Raw genomic sequence first — 19,659 nt, forward strand, 5'->3', positions numbered from 1 at the left:
AATTATTCTGAATTCTCTTTAGTCTGTAATGTAAATGAGAACTGCATTTGATGCGTATTCTTTGATGTTGAATTTTCATATTTTATTTATATTTACCAAAATATATTAAAATAGTGGGTTTGAAATCTCTACAGTAACTCCAAGACATCACTGTGCTTCAAGGCACAAAGGTCTACCAAGAAACTTGATAAAACCCTATTTACCCTTTTTTTCTGAAAGTAAAAGAAGTTGCCTGAAATTATTTAGAAACATAGTATATTTGGCTTTATGAAGTAGCCATCTGAGCAGGGCTTTGATCAGGAGCGCCTAACCCCTTTTGGCCACACAACACACCTTTGTGTCATTCTTGGGTTTGTCACTTCCAAGGGCGGCCACCTCATCCTGGACACATCGCCGTCCCACAGCACTGCCCTGCGGGAGCTTTGAGGCACGACCTGAAAAGCACCCTCAAAGTTTGAACCAAAGCCTGTGTGGACTTGAAGGATGGGCTGGTTGCTGGCTGGAGCCAGAGTCGGAAGGCCCTAAGGGAATTGCTACTTGAGCAGCTGAAAAGGAAGGGATCTGCATCCGCCAGCCTTTGGGATGAAAAGTGCCTGTGTGCCTGCTCACAGCTGAAGGTCGGAAGGCTGGGACATGCTGTCGGAGAGGATGTCTCGCAGTCTGGTGGGAAAAAATAGTACAGAAAGGAGGGAGAGCTGCTGTGCAGCAAGTGTCTGGAGGGGCTCAGGTGATAAGAGCACAGCCCAGATAGTTGCCGCACACAGCCTGGGGTTGGTCTGCAATGCTGGCATGGCTCACCCCCTCACCCAGCCTGTGAAACTCCCCCTCGGTCCCCACGGCATTTCCTTGGCTATTCTAATTTCATTTTTCACATTGGCCAGCATTTTAGGAATCACTTAAAACACTACTTATGGGTCACAACTCTGTGAAATCCAAGCAGGAGATGTGAAGTTTAGTCCCTCCAGCTGCTCAATCTAAAGCAGGCACTGTCAGATAACATGGGCCATGGCTGCCTGTTATCTGCCGCCAGATTCCTGGGCTTTGAAAAAATTCTGGCCCTAGCCAGCAAATGATTTACTGTTACAGGACAGTAGCTGATCTTACATGCTCTCAATTGATATTGATGACTCTTAAAGCTACGAGTCCTGTGGCTTTTACACAGCCCTTTGTATAGTGCTTCCCAGTTTTAAAGCCCTTGAGATCACAACGTGATAGTTGCTTTCAACACTGCTTCCTACTCTCAACCATCATATATCTCTTTTTCAATTTTAGGACTAACTTTACAAAGATGTTACTCATTAATTTTCTCCTATTAATTTTATGTAAGCGAGGACATCCCGATATCAGATGCAACACAAGAACAGGCAAAGCAAAAAACTGGCTAGAAGATTTGGTCTTCCTCTGACCTATTCCAAATAAAGTAATGGAAGAGTTCAATGAATAAATAATAAATTATGATAAAAAAGTGAAAAGAAATACAAATAAGCTATTTGAAAAATGAAAAAATAATCTCACAATTGCAAATAACTTGTGAGCTGAACTTTAAGGGTTTCAATCAGCACACTGGCGTGCAGCAAAGAGCTGGTCTTTGCAGAAATCTGCCTGTGGTTTTGTTGGTGAGTCGCTTGACTTTGCAATGACACACAATGTATAATGTTGGAAAGCTTGCTGGAAGCAACATGATGGCATTGGAATAAATACAGAATTACTCTACACTTCAGTTTACTGCAACGTGTTTCTACGATATCCCTGTTTAGTGACTAGCCCTCAAAAATTTGTACTATTATCTGATTGTTTTCAACTGAAATACTACATTAAATACATATATATTTTTACATGAAGCAGCAGACCTGCACTGATGTTCTTGTTTCTTTTTTTCCAGTTTTCCTAGACACATGTTAATGTTTCACTCAGTATCTAATTGTTTGACTCAAACTGATTCTTCTCTCCTTTCCTCCATCCTGCCATTTGCTGTAGATAGATACATATTAATCTTGTTCTCCATGTTTGTAGTTGCTTCACCAGAATGGAAAGCATTTTGAGAGGCTGATTTAAGCAGCCAGCCTAAAATGATGTACTTTAAAGTGGAAAGGAGAAACAACAAGAAATAGGGCAAAAGGAGAAAGAACAAGAAATAGGGCAACTAAATTCTTCAAAGAATTTCTCATTAACCCATTGGCCTAATAAAGAACCAGCTATCATTAAAAATGTATTTACTATCTTGCACATAATGAGAAAATCAATCCTCCTTTTCCTCTAGTAACTAAACCGCTACTAACCTTAAATGACAATCAGTACTAAAGCAATCAGTGCACTAAGAAGGTTGTTAAAAACAAATTAGCTGCAGAATCAACCTGGAAATCTCTACTGAGACAAGAGATAAAATGGTTGGGATCCAACGCACCCGCATTAGGGGTGGTTTCACCATAGTTCAGGCTGAGTGGGAGTTACCATAGTCCCCTCCTTTCCCCAAATTTGTTGCACTTCCCTCCCCCTCCCTTGTGTTGGCATTCATGTAATCCTGCCATTGACTGATTTGTGGAGCTAAGATGGCAAATCACCATTCATTTCTTTATTGGAGGGTTAGTGATCTTCTGATTAGGTCCCTCCTAGGACTGATGGGATGAACAGCACAGCAGGCACAAGGAAAGGAGGCAGGACCATGCACCCATGAATAAGAATGAAGAAATGGTCTTAGAAAGGTTTAACTGTTATGGAAATACAGCTGTGAGCCATTTTAGATGGCTCATGTGTGAGTGTAGTGGCTCATGCCTGATTTAGGTGAACTGGATCAACACCTTCAGTAGATAGCCACCTCTCTCCACTGGCTATGCAGGGATATACTGCAGGAAAATTTGCCTAAAATTTTAAGCGCAAGTCAAATAATAAAAATGAGTATTGGATTTTGCCCATAAAGGGAAATTCATTATTTCAGTGGCTCTGTGGTGCATGAGGCTACCCTCAGAACCGAAAGGGAGAAGTCAACCTTACCTCCCAGCAAATGCCACTTATCAATGAAACATGACACAAACAAACAAACAAAATCTACTCATTTTATGAGAGAAGTTAGAGAGTAGTTACCCAGAAAAAGGAGCCAAGTAATTCTGAATGAAGGAGAAGCTGGATCAAAGAGAAGTTAGAAGCCATCGGTGTACTAGTGACTGTGATTAATTACAGGACGACTACATTCATGTACCATTTTATGCAGGTGACGCAGAAGCGCTATTTGAAGAGCAGAGGTAAAATCTAGGTCCCTTAGAAATCAATGGCCAAACGCCTACTGCCACTTCAGAAAGGTCGTGCATATACATTCCTTAGACTTAGGACTGACACTGATGGTCATCACTTCATGAGGTTGCTAAGTTATGCTGCTACTAGATGTTCATATTTGAAAATATACTTTGGTCTTTCCTTTTACCTATTCATTTATGGTTTTAGAATTAGGACTCATCTAGGAAAATTAAAATCAGCCCCAACCCTCTTACAGGGAGAAACACCAGCTTAAGGTCCAGTTTGGGGTCTCCCTCTTCCCCTTTGCTTTTTGCTCCTTTTGCTGTTTTCTGTGCTATAAGGGCAGATTATGAGAAACAGGCTGAAGTAAAATAATACATAAATACATAAACATAGACAAGCACACACCACACATACACACTTGCACTGTTCAGGACTAAATCCCATTGACTCGTAGTGATAGCTGTCGTTCGTAATTTAAGTTGCTAACCATTCCAGATTTAACAAGATGTATTTGCAAGAGAGTAACCTGAATTTAAAGCACTAAGCAAAATAACAACAAAAACATTCCTCTCACACTGTATATATATAGCTTGCCAAGTACCTTTCTGGGGCGATAGATAGAGAATGATCCTATACTAACATATGCCATTATATCTCTGGATCTGGTTTAATTTTTCTGTGGACCTAAGCACTAAGCTCTGAGCTGGTGGGAAGAGAGGGTGTAGAACTACCGGTGCTTTCTCAGCTATGTATCATCCCTCTCCTTTACCATCACCCTTCCCCCTTCCCTGTGCCTTCTTCCACAAAGTTCCCCCCGGGCATCCCTGATAACTCACAAATCAGATTTCCAAAAATCATGAGACTGGGCTAAATAAAGGTCATGAGACCTTTAATCATGAGATGCTCCAAAATACTGAACATGGGAGGCTTTTTATTTTCTTTTATTTGCCTCTGAAGCTGCGGGTGGCATCTGCTGGCCCCAAGGCGTGAGAGCTCTTCGTGGTCAAATTCCAGCCCAAAACACACAACCAAAACCGACCACTCTGAGGGAGCTCCCGTTCCCACTCCCACCCCAACAGGAAGATGCAACTCAACCCTTCCCAGCTCTTCTTCCCACCAGGGTCCTTGGGGACAGCATCTGCACCCCGACTGCTCCGGGGTCCTGTAAGCTCCTGGGAGGAGGAGGACCACAATGAAAAACTCCCCTGGCCAAACAGGCACGGGAAAGGCCAGGACCCCATTCCACCTCCTGATCCTTCCCAGCTAGCAACCAAGCTAAACTGTATTTTACAAAAGCAACAGCAGGAAAAGCTCAGGTCTCCATCTCTCAAGCTGCTTCGGGCTGTACCTGCTGATGCACTGCACATGCAGAGCAGGCACTGAAATGGTACCTGGCCCCTCGCTAGTACAAAATCAGGCCCAAGACCCTATGCACAGCACCAGCATGAGCAAAGATGTTCCTCTTCTCCTCCCCTTCCTGGGTCACAAAACAAAGCAAAACAAAAGACACCCTGCAGGGATGGGTGGATGGATGGATGATTTGGGATTTGGGGTTTTTTGTGGTTTTGCATTTAAATGAGAAGGAATAATTGGGGAAAAAAAGAAACAATACTGAGGAGGATTAGTGATATTTGGGGCACATCTGCTGGAGAAATGAATTAGTCTGTGGATTCCAGAAATTACAAGCATGTTCTCAAGATGATATATGCTCAATTTGAATGGCCACTGGACCTTCTCCTCCCAAGCAACTTGCACCAGTGCTGGCAGGAACAGAGCACAGACAAAAGTCATGTCTGAGTGTTTAATACCTGTGCTCTCTTCCTTGTATATTTGTTGAGGATTAAAAATTCTCAGTCATTAAGCTTCCACTCTGTCTACACCAGATAACTCGCCTTTTACCTTCCAGCAATGAGGCCAGGAGTGGTGTGAGCATCAGAAGCACTAGCAACACTTATCACAACTATTGCAATTTTTTCCCCTATAGCACTCTGATGAGCAAGGAGACAGACACTATAGTAAAAAAGAGGTGCGTGCAACATGCCTGGCTTCTCCCTGCTGCCTGCTCCCGTGGCACCGGACATAATCACCTCCAGGCTTCTGAGGAAATGTTGAGGAAAAGCACTTTTTTGGAATGTGTTAGATGTGGTGGAGGATAACCTGAAATAAAACATCCATGCCTTCAGCCTGCCACAGCTACCTACCAACAATTTTTGCTCTATGGGATCCACCAGCTAATTTCTTAATGTCTTAATCTTTATTCTTGGCTGATTTTACAACTACGTCTAAGCTCTGTAAATTATTAAACCATTTGTTGTAATGTACAGTGCCCTCACAAGGTGTCATCTCCCTTTGCATTTGACCTGTAAGTTAAAGCTTTAGAGATCTTTTTAGGTTCTGTCTCTCATCCAGGACTATACACAGCACAAATCTACACAGAGGAAAAAAGAAATGCACTGAAATTTCCGGTTTATGTTGAGTTTTGTGGCAGGTTTTTATGTAAGACAATTTATCATAATGCAAATTGCACTTATTTGGGGTAAGATATGGTGATGAAACAGTGCCTTTCAAAAGCCTAAGCTTTATCTCTGGATGTATTTAGTAGAGGGAAAACATTACTGTAGATGTCAAAGATAAAACCCAAATTAGATTATGCCATTGTGTCTGCAATTTGCATTATGTCTTACTGGGAATAAATCTCTTCCTAAAAATCCTTAAAAAAAAAAATAATCCATTCCTTAAAACCAATGAGAAACCTGGAGGTGTAAAAACAAAACACACCTCTGAATAACACACTTATATTCATTTACAGAGGAATAGCCTTCCCTCCATTTATTTTTATGAGAAACAATCATCCTCTACCTTTACTAGATATAAATCTCCTTTTTTTTTTTCTCTGCTCGCTATGCTCCTTGATTCATCTCCAGGAGCATTACTCGAGGAGGGGCACACGGAAGGAACCGAAGGCTGGAGCAGGCACCGCAGCTTGCAGGACACGTTCCCTTAGGGACAGCCTTTGCAGACTGGTCCGTATTTGCATCCCTGCACACCTGCAGGCACTTCAGCATGGGAACCAGCTGCCATGCCTAGTTCTCACCTCCTTCCATAGGCAGCAACGAGAAAGAAAAAGGGCACTCATAGACTCAGTGTGCCTCTGCTCAGATGACAAAAAAGACTATTTCATCACACATAGTTGCAATTTTTACTGGGCACTGAATGCCACCACTGGCACCGTTAATTCCCCAAGGCTGCTGTTCCACAGGCTATTGTGGCCTCACACTGGGCTTTTCAAAATATATTAAACTATTTACGTGCATGAGGAAAGCAAGCAAGGCGTGGTGGCTGTGTCAGGGGTGTGTGTGCAATAACATCTTTTACCAACAGGAACTCAGGAGTCGGAAAACCAGACTTGCTTTCAGGCACTGTCAGGCATCTCGCTCACTTTCAGCTTGGTTTCTTTAAGCTGCTTTCCATGCAGGAGGACACCAAAGGGCTGCAACTCCCAGTTCCCAAATTTGTAGGGAAGAGGAAAGCTCTAGCACTTATTTTGGATCAAGTTAACATCTTGAAGCAGTTGAAAAAGGGAACATACCTGCAAGTAACTGACCTCAGAAAAAGAGGAAGAAAGAAAAGGGCTCAGGAATATGGGAAAAAGTAGATCAGAGTCTCCCTTTCAATGGCAAACATCACTGTTTTCTTTAGAAGAGTCCAGCCCTTATTCCACTAAGATCCCATTTAATGTTCTCCATGTAGTTGTTACAGACCTGATGTTTCAGCTCGGAACAAGAGACAAAGCACAGTAGAAACCATCTGCCCTGGTCCCCAGCAGCCCGCTGGGATTAACTGCACAAGCAGCTAACTCTGCACACCTCCATTAAAGACAGACTGGTGAAGCCCTGCATTTTGTGTTTTCCATAAATCAGAACTTTTCACAGGGAAATCTCACTCTCTCATCTTCTGCGTAATCCAATGCTATAGTAAAAATGACGGCATTTAGAAATAGGCAGACCTCGAACCAAATCATGCTCCTTAACGTCCTAGGTGGTCCCAGAAGCTCTGGTGGAAAGAAGCGTAATGGCCAATTAGTGAGAATAATTGAAGAGTAGCCATAAAATATTAATAAAGCAACTGAAAAACATGCTTAAAGTAAATCTACTATTGTAATTACGTCTTAGGAGGCTAGGATTTCAGAGCTTTATATTTTCATTTTATGTGAGAAGTATTAGGTTAAAAGAAAGTTATACTGTACTGTACTGTATAACTGTCTTTATTGTGGATCATATGAGTTCAGAGGTTTTGCTTGACAGAGTAGATAGAACTGGCAAAACCAAACTTATGCTCATCAAATTTCCGTTGCTATACATTGAAGGCAAAGTTTGAAAAAATCAAAAATGCCCCTTTGCTTGTCAAATTAAACGGATTAGGGTTAAAAAGATAATCCCATAATCTTATGTTTTAGATGTCTCAAAAATATTTCCTACACAGGTCAGTAAATACAAACAGAAAACAAAAAGCAACTTAATCAGTGAAGCCGACTTTTTCTTAATGACTCTTGAAAAAGCCATTGTAATGTCTCACACAACTCAAAGAAAATCTCAAAATCAATGTATTTTTAAATCTACAGAATAGGTAGAAATTAAAAAGTTAGATTTTTTTTTTCACTTTTAAACAGACTCATGAAAAATGAATCCAGCCAGCTTCCACAACTTGCACTTAACTCGTTACAACAGTTTAGTAGATTACAATTTAGCCTTTGTATAAAATATGGTTTCATTGTAAAGTCACTTTAAATTATTACCATCTTGTTAGATTTAATATACTTTACTGCGTCATCTCGATTGTGTTCAATTAGTAATATAAGACACTCATCTTCATAATAATGTTTCTTACAATATGCATATCAGTGTCCTGACCCCTTGAAGCTGGGTGGCCCTATTTAATTAAAATATGATTTTTAACTGTAATATTAGAAAATGCTGTATAATAGCTCTCATATGCTTAGCTATGGAGAATTTGAGAGACAGCCTGGAGTAAAGTCTCTTCATCTTGATTTCTAGAAACCAAAAATTCAGGCCGACAACGGCTCGGGAAGCTGCGATTAGGGGGCACCGTACAGTGCGGGTCGCAGAACAAAACCTGCCCCAGGAGGAGCAGGGGCTGGGATGCAGGCACTGAACCATGATGCTCTAAACAAAAGAGCATTCGCAACAACAATGAAGTTGCGGTTCCCACCATGCTCTGCACAACTGTATTGCAGAACTGTAATTATCTTGATGTTCAAGGCCAAGTGCCTCAGTCTGGTGCTCAACTGTCAAAACTTTCAATCATCATAACACAAAGAACAGACACACAAGAAACTACTTTATACTTTTTTCCTCCCTAACAGGACATCATCCTGATACCCTCATCTCTGCACTCAACCATCCTGCTTGCCACTTTCCTGTTGTGTATCTACTGATGAAAATAAAAGTGTCTTACTTGGGAATTATAAATACGTACAGAAGCCCAATATGTTTTTCATAATTCAGTATTACTGAATTGTAAGGGGGCTTCCCAGTTTTGTTTCCCAGTTTTGTATTTGCAGCAAGGAGAAAAGGAGGCCTCTTACCTTCTTCCTTGAAAGTTCATTTTCTTTTTTGTTCTGGAAGATCTAAAATATTTAATTCCAGCCTTCCTGGAATTTATTTTTTTAGCCTTCACCTCTGATCGGCCGTGAAAATTGTGAGGGGCTTTCCAGAACATGAGGCATATTGGAAAAAATACTATCTTACTATGATTTTATCTTCCCCACAAATAACTTAAAGGCAAGTTGTTGGTTTTTTTCTCCTTTCTCTTCTCCTTTTTCCCCATCTGATTTGTTTTCAGTAAGAAAAAAACAACCAACAAACCTAGCTATTGGCAAAAAACCCCACTTAAAGGGTAGTATAATATTTGGGCTATTTTGACACTTAGCAAGTGTATGTTTTGATGTATTAGAATGTGTTAGTGTGGCTTACATGCAGTTTAAATTTTAACCAGCTAACCTATCTATCTGACATAAAAAAAAACCTATGAGAAAAAACCCCAAGTCTTACATTACACAAGGCTCAACTTGGCTAAATTAATAAAAACACAATTGTAAACTATGGCCACAGAGAAGTTGGCCGTAGTTTAATAAATTGCTATTTAAAATATTTTAATTAAAACAAACCTCAGTGTGTGTAGTTTCTCTCAGATCAATGTTCTGCAATGCATATATATGTTCACAATTATGACAGTGTGTGGGAATTTAGCTATGTCAGTGAGGAGGGGTTTTACACGTACCTACAAAATTATAATATCAAATAGTTCCCATTTGTGTAATTACGCTCCACCGTCTACTTTTTTTTTAGGTATACCATTGAAGATAAGCAAATGCATTATAACGAAGGTTTTCAAAAAGCCTGGGAGAATTGTGACTCCCATTTAGGTGTGGTAACAGCAATCCCATCAACAGAAAACCAGGAGTACAAGTCAACAGCCTAAAAACTGCTGAAAATGGGTGGAGCAAGATAATTCAAAAAGAAATATATGTACAACAGGTTAAAGACAATACAAGAGATTTCACGTACGCTAGAACAAAGGGTATCCTAAATTTAGACTGGTTCGTTGTTAACCAGAATGCCAACAGGAAACCCGAGGTACTCCATACGTATCTCTCTCCCACTGAACACCACTAACCGATAAGCTCGTACTTGTAGGACATTTTCTTGCCAAGGGGTGGGAAGGAGAGGTCAGGTGCCAGAGGTAGGCAGGTACCCACGCCAGGTTAGCTCATGTGAAGCCAGCTGCCTGACAGCAAACATGAGCTTAGCTTGGCACGGCTTCAGGGTCAAATGTGTTAGTTTCACATCAGGGATTTAACAAGTTTTGACTTTAATGAAGACTGAAGACAATGTTAGCCATGGCAGGGGGTTTGACTAGATGGTCTTCAAAGGTCCCTTCCAGCCCAAAGCATCCTATGATCCTATGATTGTATGTAGCCATTTAGGGCTTGATATTAAACACCTACATTGTAGAAGAGCTGGGGCAGCACTTGTTCAACAGCTGCAATGCCGTCATGCTGCAGCGTGCGCTCGCAGGCCTCTCATGTCTGCAGGCTCCTTGACTTCATAGCGTACAGCCCACGATTAAGAACCTACCTTCTCCCCATGTTGTAACATAATCTAACAGACATCAATGGCATTAATAGCAAGTAGGTGTAAAAATGTAATTGTAAGAGGATTATTGCCCAGGTTCTTTGGACACTGAATTTTAGCTCTATGCTACTTGAAGTTATCAACAACAGGAGAGAAAGTGTAAAATCATCAGTGATAACCTCCCCAGGTGACAAATAAGGGGAGTGGGTAAATGAAGAGAACAGGCCAGCCACACAGCCATTTCAAGGAGAAGCGAAAGAAGATAAGCTGTAATCAGTAAGGAGGATTTCCTAGACACTGAACTGCTTGGAAGAGCTCAATTCCTAAAAATATTGGAGATGAAATTCTAAGGCAGCTTCTGAAGCCAGGGCTAAGTGATTATACTGGTATGTGATCTGCTGCTTGCTTTTACAAAGCACTGTGGGAGCACCCAGTAAGAACAGAAGTCTTGTCAAACTGTTCTAAAACTAATTAAAAAGAACAAACACAACATTAAGTCTGTAGCTAGGTTTCCACGTGACAGCAAAGGACTTTGATCAGTGTAAGTATTTCCACAGGCAAGGAGGATAAGACGCGAGGCTCTAGAAGAGGCATCCGAACCCCCGGCACTTTGAGCAGTTCAGCTGAATCAAAGATCATCCCACGTGCAGCATCTCGGGGCGGGGGGCGAGGGAGGGTTCATACATGACTGGGAAAACTTTCAAACTTTAAACAGTAGCTAGTTTATGCACATCAGGATGAGGGTAATGCAATAAAAATCTTTGCTTGGGTTTAGGAAAAGGCATAGCAGATTGATGTGCAGGCTGCAGGCCATTTACACCATTTGAGAACTAAACTGTCAACAAATACACCACAGTAATCCAACTAGAAAAGGCTTTTTGCACCCTGACAAGTGAGCATAGGTGGAAGATGAGCTGAAGGACATACCCTCCAGATAAAAATCCACCTACAGCGGTGGTAGACCTCTTCAGTGAGTCCTGTGAATCCGATATAAACACCAGATTTCCAACATTCATCTCCTGTGACTTGGTGACATGGACAGAAATATAATCAACAGAAACATGACAATATTTGGAAGTTTAATAGACTTCAGCTTTTGACTGTGTTATATAAAAATGTAACTTCACTCTGGTTTTATTGTTTCAGTTATCTTCTGGAGCAAGCAGTCATGCAGTTGTGCTATCCGGGCTATAGCCTCAGGTCCAACCCAGCATCACTTGGGTCCAGCCATAAGGCTGTGGCATGCTGGCCCCATCCCTGCACGCATTAACAGTGAGCCTTGCCACAAAACCAAGCAAGGACCCATTTTAATATGCACAATAAATCTCTGAGTTAAACACAGCGGGCGAGTGGGCACAGAGGCTTCTGCTGAGAGTTTGTGTCACGAAAGAAATGTCTTTCATGGGGATCTCCCCCAGGTTTCCAGCTGTGGGCAGCTGAGGAATGGTGCAGAAGAGCTGCCTCAGCTGCTCTGGACTTGCCACTGACTGCTTTTATGTGACCTGGAAGAGATGAAGATGCTGTGCCCCAGCTTCCCATCCCTTTGGTGAAGGGGACAACACCCTCTTGCTCAAAGGAGTGTCTCAGAGGCTTCCTTTGCTGTTAATAACTTTCGCAGAGTCCATAGCAATCCTTAGATGAAAAGTGTTTCATACAGATACAGCTTGTAATAATTTGAAGTTGTAGTTCTCTGACAATATAGATAGACCCAAAAGCAAGGATTTTGCCAGGTGATACCTCTTAATCTGAATATCCCAAACTAATACTTATTTTCAGGAATTCATGACACAAAATGGACATCATGCTAAAAGGAGAGACAGGAAAGTAAATATCACAACTGACTGCTGTGCTCCTCAAATGCAGCATCCACTGCCCAAAAGCCAATGGAAGACTTATTATCCATAGCTAATTGCAAAGAATAGGTTGTAGGGGTTCCTTATACGGTTAGATATCAAGTCAGCTCATGAGATAACATCTGCGGTTCATTGCTTTTTGGCATGGGTGAACGCAATGGTCATATGGGGAAACTTCAAAGCACTGAGAGTAAGATTTATGAGACGCTATGTCTCACAGTACATAGCTGAGTGGTGAAGATCATAAAAAGAGAAAATGATGGGCTTTTCCAGCTTTTGCACCAGTCATGCTCTGAAAAATGTTTGGAGAAATTAAGCTCTGCTTCTGGACCATCCGCTGCACTGCTTACAGGGTCCTCGCCAGCCACTCAAGTGCTGCGAGACCCTGGGGGCTTGGAAGGGGCCACAGGCTGGGAGGAAACAGAGGTACCCGTCTGCACGCAACTGCTGCCAACCACAGGGACACAGCTTGCCATGTCTACGCCAATGGAGATGTCTGCTTATTCAATAAAGGCCGAAGAGGGCTTTCCTCACAAAAATTTCATGCTGATGAGACAGAGAAAGTTGAAGACTGATGGAAAAGACTATGCTGGGACATCTGTACAGAGAACAAAACTATGGAGTATTAACCATAAGGAAGGATCTTACAAGCAAATGATCATTTATCTCTCCATCAGATGTCAAAAACTTCTCAGTTGCAGAGAGTGACTCGTCCACAGCAATCAAAGGGAAACTGTGCTGCAGTTATAAAGACTTAGTTTCACTACAAACATCAAAACAACATCACGGCATAGCACTGCTGAAAAAGAAGAAAAATTTCTAGACCTGCAACGTCATACAGACCTTCACTGGGGTGCAACCACCCCACATAAGCTTTCTCATGGTATTGCCATACAGAAACTGCAAGGAAAAGCAACCAGGTATCCTCCTCTGAGGCACCACAAAACAACAAAAGTTATTAAAAGGCTGATAGTCAGCACTCGACGTCTCCTGCATCCAGAGTCAGCAGAAAAACTTCATTAAAAACTGTTAATACTTTTGTGAATGGGAAAAGATACAGCCTTTAAATTCTGAAAACGGGGCAAATCCCCCAGAGCCCTAATAGCTGTAATTAAACTCTTGAAAAGGAATATACTATTTTTAACTGTATTAGACCTTGCCACTGTTTTTGTATGTTTGTTATATAAATGCACCTGGAATCCAGCAGCATAACTTTGAAGACCTGGACTAAGGGACGCTGTTAAGGCAGCAACGATACGAAACATTTTAGTACCTTCACTGCATCGCCTTAACATTTGAATGAGGTATCAGAGATGATCCACGAAGTTGTCCCGTACTGTAGTCAATATCCCTACATTTATGGGACTGTTTAGGAATGACAGAATTTCTTATTTGGTGTTTTGTGTCAAATACAAACTTGGTCACAGCTGTTTGAAAGTGCTGGCAAAGCCCCACAACTCTGTGAGGATAACCTTTGTTCAGCTTTGCCGCTGCAAAACCATGGCCTTTCATAAGCTAAACAAGGAATCAGACGCAGTAAGGAACCTGAAGGAATCAAATGAAGGTTTGCTGCACAGGATTTTGGCTGTTACACACCTGTGATCCCACCGCTCCAGCGGAGCTGCAGAAGTGTAACCAAGAATGGAATTTCAGAACCTCTTGCCCAAGATAAAACACTCGTTACAGCTACCCTGGCTGCCAGATTTCTCTACTTGAAAGCTGAAATTTTCCCAAATGAATCTCTCTGGCCTGAAAAATGAGAATCTGGTATCAGACCGAGCTGGGAAATTACTACCTGGAGAATGGATGTAAGTAAAGATAACACAGAAGCAAATCTTCACATTTACTTTTACTGCTATATGTTTGCAAGAGCCAAACGCTGAGAACTTACTAAACAATATGAATAGGGACTTCTGGCATGATGCTGTGAAAACAGCTATAATTACCTTCTCATGACACAAAGTCAGAATTCACGGTGGCCAAGTTAGATGTCATGATTCCTCAAGTCAATATGGTATCACAAAATAAATTAGTAGGAAAAATGTGTAACATGTAAAAGATCTCTAATTGCTGTATTTGATTACTAGAAGATTTACAACCACTTAAGATTTCTGCCCTCTCTGAAGTGAAATCCAAGGAGAGATGCAGAGGATATGGGAAATTCTCTGATGATCTTTTTCCCTAGAAATTGCTCCTTGCTAGGGGTTAGGTAGCAAAGGAGGCAGAGAGAATGCCCTGTGCTAAGGAGAACTGTGGGAACATTAATTTTCTTCCTTATCTCAGGGGCTGGGTTTTTATTCCCCTTGGAGTGCTTTTGTTCTGTGAGAAGTACATTCTACTTTTTGGGAGAACGACTGTAGAGGAGAGCCGTTGCGGCGGCTGCTGAGCAGAAGGACCATGGGCATCGAACTGCGGTGAGAACTGCGGGAGGACCCAGCGATGGCATGAGGCACCTGCTCACAGCAGGGCAGGAATCATGGGAATTCACACCCAAAAAGGTGGTGACTTACAGCTGCAGTGGTATGTCCTATAGGAGGCATCAGGATGGGGCTGGAAATATAGCTAATTCAGGAACCACTGTGGCAACCATGCCTCCAAAACCAGTGTGGATGACATGATGCGTTTGTTCTTCACGGGTTTGCCCCTGGGGAGTACAGACAATTCCACCTCTGTGGAGTTCTTCACCTATAGTTCATCTCAGCTGCTTCTGCAGCCCTCAAAGCTACATGAAATAAAGCTGGAAAAATTACACAGGCTTTCCACAGTGTTCAAGTTCATTAAATTTGTTTGCTTAACTTAAATTACATCCTTTAACCCTTTAGCCATGCACATAGCTCCCTGCCATCAATGGCACGATTGTTGGTGTGTACGTTGTTCACTTCTCTGCACTAATTTGTAGATAAAGAAAAGTTACAGAGGTTGCTATTCTGAAAAAAACACGATCAAAAATATATGTCCTTCTTCACTCACGTCCTTACATCACAGGAAGTGAAGTTAATTCCAAATCACCCCAACCTAGCCAGTAATCAGGTTTCAGAAATGTCTTGTAGAAGCTCAGTTTACCTTTGTGCCTGTAACAGAAGACTCCTGGAGACAGAGGAACTTTCATCATGTATAAATGACTAACAATTACATCAAAACAAATGGAGGGCTTCAAAGTGGGGTGGAAGAACGGGGGTAAATTCCATCTGATTGAGATAGGACATAATTATCTTCTACAGGAAATAAACGATGTATTTTTAACAGGTGACCAGTTGGATAGATTCAGTACAGGGTTATCATTGTGCAGTGATTGCTCATCGAGTTGCAGCATATCTCCCCAGAGAGATCACAGATCTTAGCATTTTCTCGTAATTATTTTTCTACATAGGCTCTTAATTGGGAAATGGAAACATGAGAGCTCCCAGAGGAGGCTGCATTTCATTGACTATTACCATTCATATTTCATCTTTTACAATTAATTCGAAGATTCATAAGTACCTCATACTGGTATGTTGCTACACTGAGTTAATACCATGGTGACATTTTGGTAACACCAGAATCTTCCAACTTTCAGCCTTAGCAATTCTCTGCTCATTCTGACTCACGATTGCTGCATTCCGTGAGCCAATACACACTGCTGCTGTTGAAACCAACGTGTTTAAATAATAAACTGATATAAAATCTGGATTGTTGTAAACAATAAATATTTATATACAAGTGGAAAACACAGTACTATGGTTAATAGGTATAAACTGAACTTGCAAATGGATATGAATGTATTTACAGAAAGGATAAAAATCATAGGTAAAATAAAAGTTCTTAAGGGGGATTGGGACAAGATTCAATAATGCATCTTCATAAAATATTTCTGGTAATAGATTACTTGTTGATAACATTTTTCACCTCTTTCTGTAAAGGGGATGAAAATCAACCAACTAATGACCACCATATGTGGGTAAGTGTGTCAGGTTTGATGGAAAAAACATTCTCACGCAACATGGAGCCTAAAGGCACTGATGTAGCAGAAACCAACCACAGAGTAGATACTAAATTTCTACTGCATTCATTCAGCAATAAAACAGAAATATTCAATAATATTTGTCTCAATTTACAGGACAAGGGATTCCAGAGCCCTCTTGAACCTGGTTGGGTGTGTTTTCCCCGAACTGTCCTTCCAAAGAATAAAGTGTTTCACTGAAGCATAGTTAACTCTGAAACCTAAAGATGGTAAGGCTATAAGCAGTGCTCACTCCTTAACTTCTGATCACTTTAATATCCTGGCAGCAGGACAGTTAATTTTTAACTCAACAACTATGCACTGAAAATACTGTTACAGATCAAATCTTTCTTTGTGTATGAATAATATGGTGTCTCTCCTCTAAATATGTACCGTGTCTGTTCTGACTACAACATTCATTATTAAATATGTTCATCAATTATTAATATAAGATTATTCTCTTTAATTTTTAAAGCATATTTAGCCATTTTTTCTGAAGATTTCTAGCAAGAGACCCCCAAAATGTGGTGCAGGAATGCATGTCATTCCAAAACCTAAGACATGGATGAATTAACTCCATTTATATGCGTATCTTTGTTCAATGAAACTTGCTACTTCTAACCATTCCTTTTTACAGTATAATAGTACATAAATATTTTAAATGAAATCAACTGGTCATAAAATCTATTTTGCAATGCCCAATGCTGCACATATTTTGCATTAGCTCTATGTAATGAATAATGGACTTTATAATGTATTTCACTGTGGAAGTCATTCATGAGAAGCCTGGCAGTAAAATCACTCCTCAACAAAGACCAACCATATCCCAACCATCTCACAGCTCTATTCAGGGTTTCACTGGTCAAACAGTTTGTCTGCATCTCCTTAGGAAGGTCCTGCTGCCCTAAGCCCCTGTCTGATCTCTGGGGAGCATCTCCTCTCTGCCTTGCTTGGGAAAGCCCAGCTTACTTGCTGGTGCCATGTCCCTGCTCACTGACTCCTGGCTCCTTCCACCATCGCATTTTTAACTACAGCCCTGAGCCAAAAGCCACAGAAAGTGAAGGAAACCCCTTCCACCTAGAGGGCTGGATCCAGCCCAGTAGGCATATACATCATTTAGATTTTTTTTACATGGAGACTTAAATAATTTACGTTTTCAATTTTTTATAACTTTAGCAGCGAGAGACAGTGTTGGGAACAGTCCCCTCTGCTTCACCCCTTGTTTGTGGGGGTCACAGAAGACATTGCTGAGCTGTCAGTATAAATTACAGCCGGCAGCACGTCAGTGTAGAACGCTTAACCACATGTGCAATTTCAAATACATAAATAATGGCACTGACTTTACTGAAGCACCAGAAAACATTCAGCTAATATTCTTCCATAACTTCTCAGGAGTATTTGAGAAGCAGCACTTTGATCTTTATTAGCTGTCAAGTCCATGATGAGGCAAAGTATGTTCCTCAGCAGGCTGCTGGAGACAGGCCTGGAAGCAGCTACGTCCTTCTGGAGTTTATCTGGACACATACAAACTGAAGCTGACTTTCAGTACTTCCCATAAATGTGTATTATTGCAGCTTCTTGGGACCATGAACCATCCTCATGCTCTGCACTTGTTGACAACCAAGCACTGATGACCTCCTACCCAGGCTGCACACCTCCACTATACCCTGGTATGAGGGGACTGCTAAGGGGCCAGGAAGGCATTAATGTGCAAAACCACGAAACAGGGGACGTGTCCCACCTTCCAGATAAAAAAAAATATGTTTGCATAAAGCATTTTGAGAAGGAATTCACACAATGCGAGTTGCTTCAGCAGCTGTTGGCCCCCTGCATGGCCTGGCGCAATGCACGGCTCCTACCACCATGTGTGCACTAAGACACAGGACTTGCCCTAAGTGACACGGGACTTACCCTAAGTGATGTGTAACACTCACAAGCCTTCTCCTGACCAGAAGGCTGTGCCAGGAGTTTTTCTGCCTTTGACTAAGAATGTCAGCAATTTCAGCTTGACACAGAGCTGGCCTGGCTTACGGTCTGACATATAAATCATGGGTCAAAGATAAGATAAACACATACCAGTGTAGTCCTCGTAGCATTCACAAGTGTAGCCCCCTTCTCGGCTCCGGCACAGCCCATTGCTCCCGCAGGGGTTGGAGTAGCAGAGGTCAATCTCTGTCTCACAGTAGTCGCCCGTGAAGCCCGGGGGGCATCGGCACCGCAGCCCGTTGATGGGGTGAATGGGGCGGAACAGGACGGTGTTGGAGCTGATGAACGGGGCCGAGCTGTCGAACTTCAGGACAGAGACGCACTTCATGTAGTTCTCACAGGGCTCGCGCAAGCAGATGTTGTCATCGAAGGGCAGCACCCTCTGCGTGGAAATCATTGTCAGCAGGGTCCTGTTGAGGTAGATCTGCTCCTGCAGGTCCTCGGAGGGGAAGAACTTGTTTCGAATGCCACCGGGCAACAAAGCCGAGAAGGTCACGTTCAGAATATTGGAGCTGACATCTGTGTCATTTTGGATGTTGAAAACGAAGATGCCGTCCTTGGCAGTAGAAAGCACTGTCGCCACCCCCTCCACAAACAAGGACAGGAGGGGAGAAAGGAACCTCTCCTGGGACATGTTCTCCAACCGCACTGTGATACTGTTGGTGAGCATGTCGTCCGTGATGATGGTGACGCGCAGGGTGCAGACCGCTGTGACACTGTGGACACCATCTGAAAGGAAGAGAGAAAGATAACAGCGATGTCAGAGAGCAGGCTTCAACCTATGGATAAGGAGGCTCCTGCAGCCTCCTGGAAATAAAACAGACCTGCGAGGCATTTCAGGCACCGGGATGGGAGAGGGAAATGTATCCACCTTCTGCAGTGATTACCAATGCCTTTACTCAGGAAAACAAAACAAAATCTCTTAAGGATTGCAACTCAAAGGACCAGAGACATCTTGAAGAGCCCAGAACACCTGGAGGACATCCCAGGCAAACAACCGGCAAGGGCTAGTGAGCAAAAAAGCCTGAGAGCCCCAGGATGGCCAAGGGGAAGCCAAGGGGAAGGAGCCTCTCATGATAGGGACTGAACGGATCTTCATACAAGTCACTGCTAGTCTACAGCCAATGCTGGGAAGCTGTCGCTCTTCTCAGCACAACACCAAAATTATCTTCTCCAGGCGTGGTCTCAGGCTTAAGGAGCCAGAACTATGCCCAGACAGAGAATTGTGACCGGAGCTTTAGAAAAAAGTCACCTAAGGAAACTAGTCTTCACATTTGAACACCTGAACTTCTTCATTCCCCACACCTAACTTCTTCAAAATACTTTATGAAAATTAGAAAAAAAAAATCAAATAAAACACCTCTGTACTGAAAAGCAGACTTTTAAAAAGTCTTCCATTTTATCCTTCCTTTAAAGCATTTCTGATATTGCTGTGGATGTTCTGCAGTAAAAC

The 19,659-nt window shown here is 42.1% G+C and overlaps 1 protein-coding gene across 1 annotated transcript in view; it reads right to left on the bottom strand.

The window, feature by feature from the left end:
- The window catches only part of CELSR1 (cadherin EGF LAG seven-pass G-type receptor 1), a 168,427-nt gene that overhangs the window by 79,532 nt on the left and 69,236 nt on the right, over positions 1-19,659 (bottom strand). Inside the window, exon 2 of the mRNA XM_059816567.1 lies at positions 18,297-18,935. Within this exon, the coding sequence (XP_059672550.1) occupies positions 18,297-18,935 (639 nt within the window). The remainder of the gene's footprint in view (positions 1-18,296; positions 18,936-19,659) is intronic.

The sequence above is a fragment of the Gavia stellata genome, chromosome 4 (genome assembly GCF_030936135.1).
Source record: "Gavia stellata isolate bGavSte3 chromosome 4, bGavSte3.hap2, whole genome shotgun sequence".
In the NCBI taxonomy this organism is placed as follows: Eukaryota; Metazoa; Chordata; class Aves; order Gaviiformes; family Gaviidae; genus Gavia; species Gavia stellata.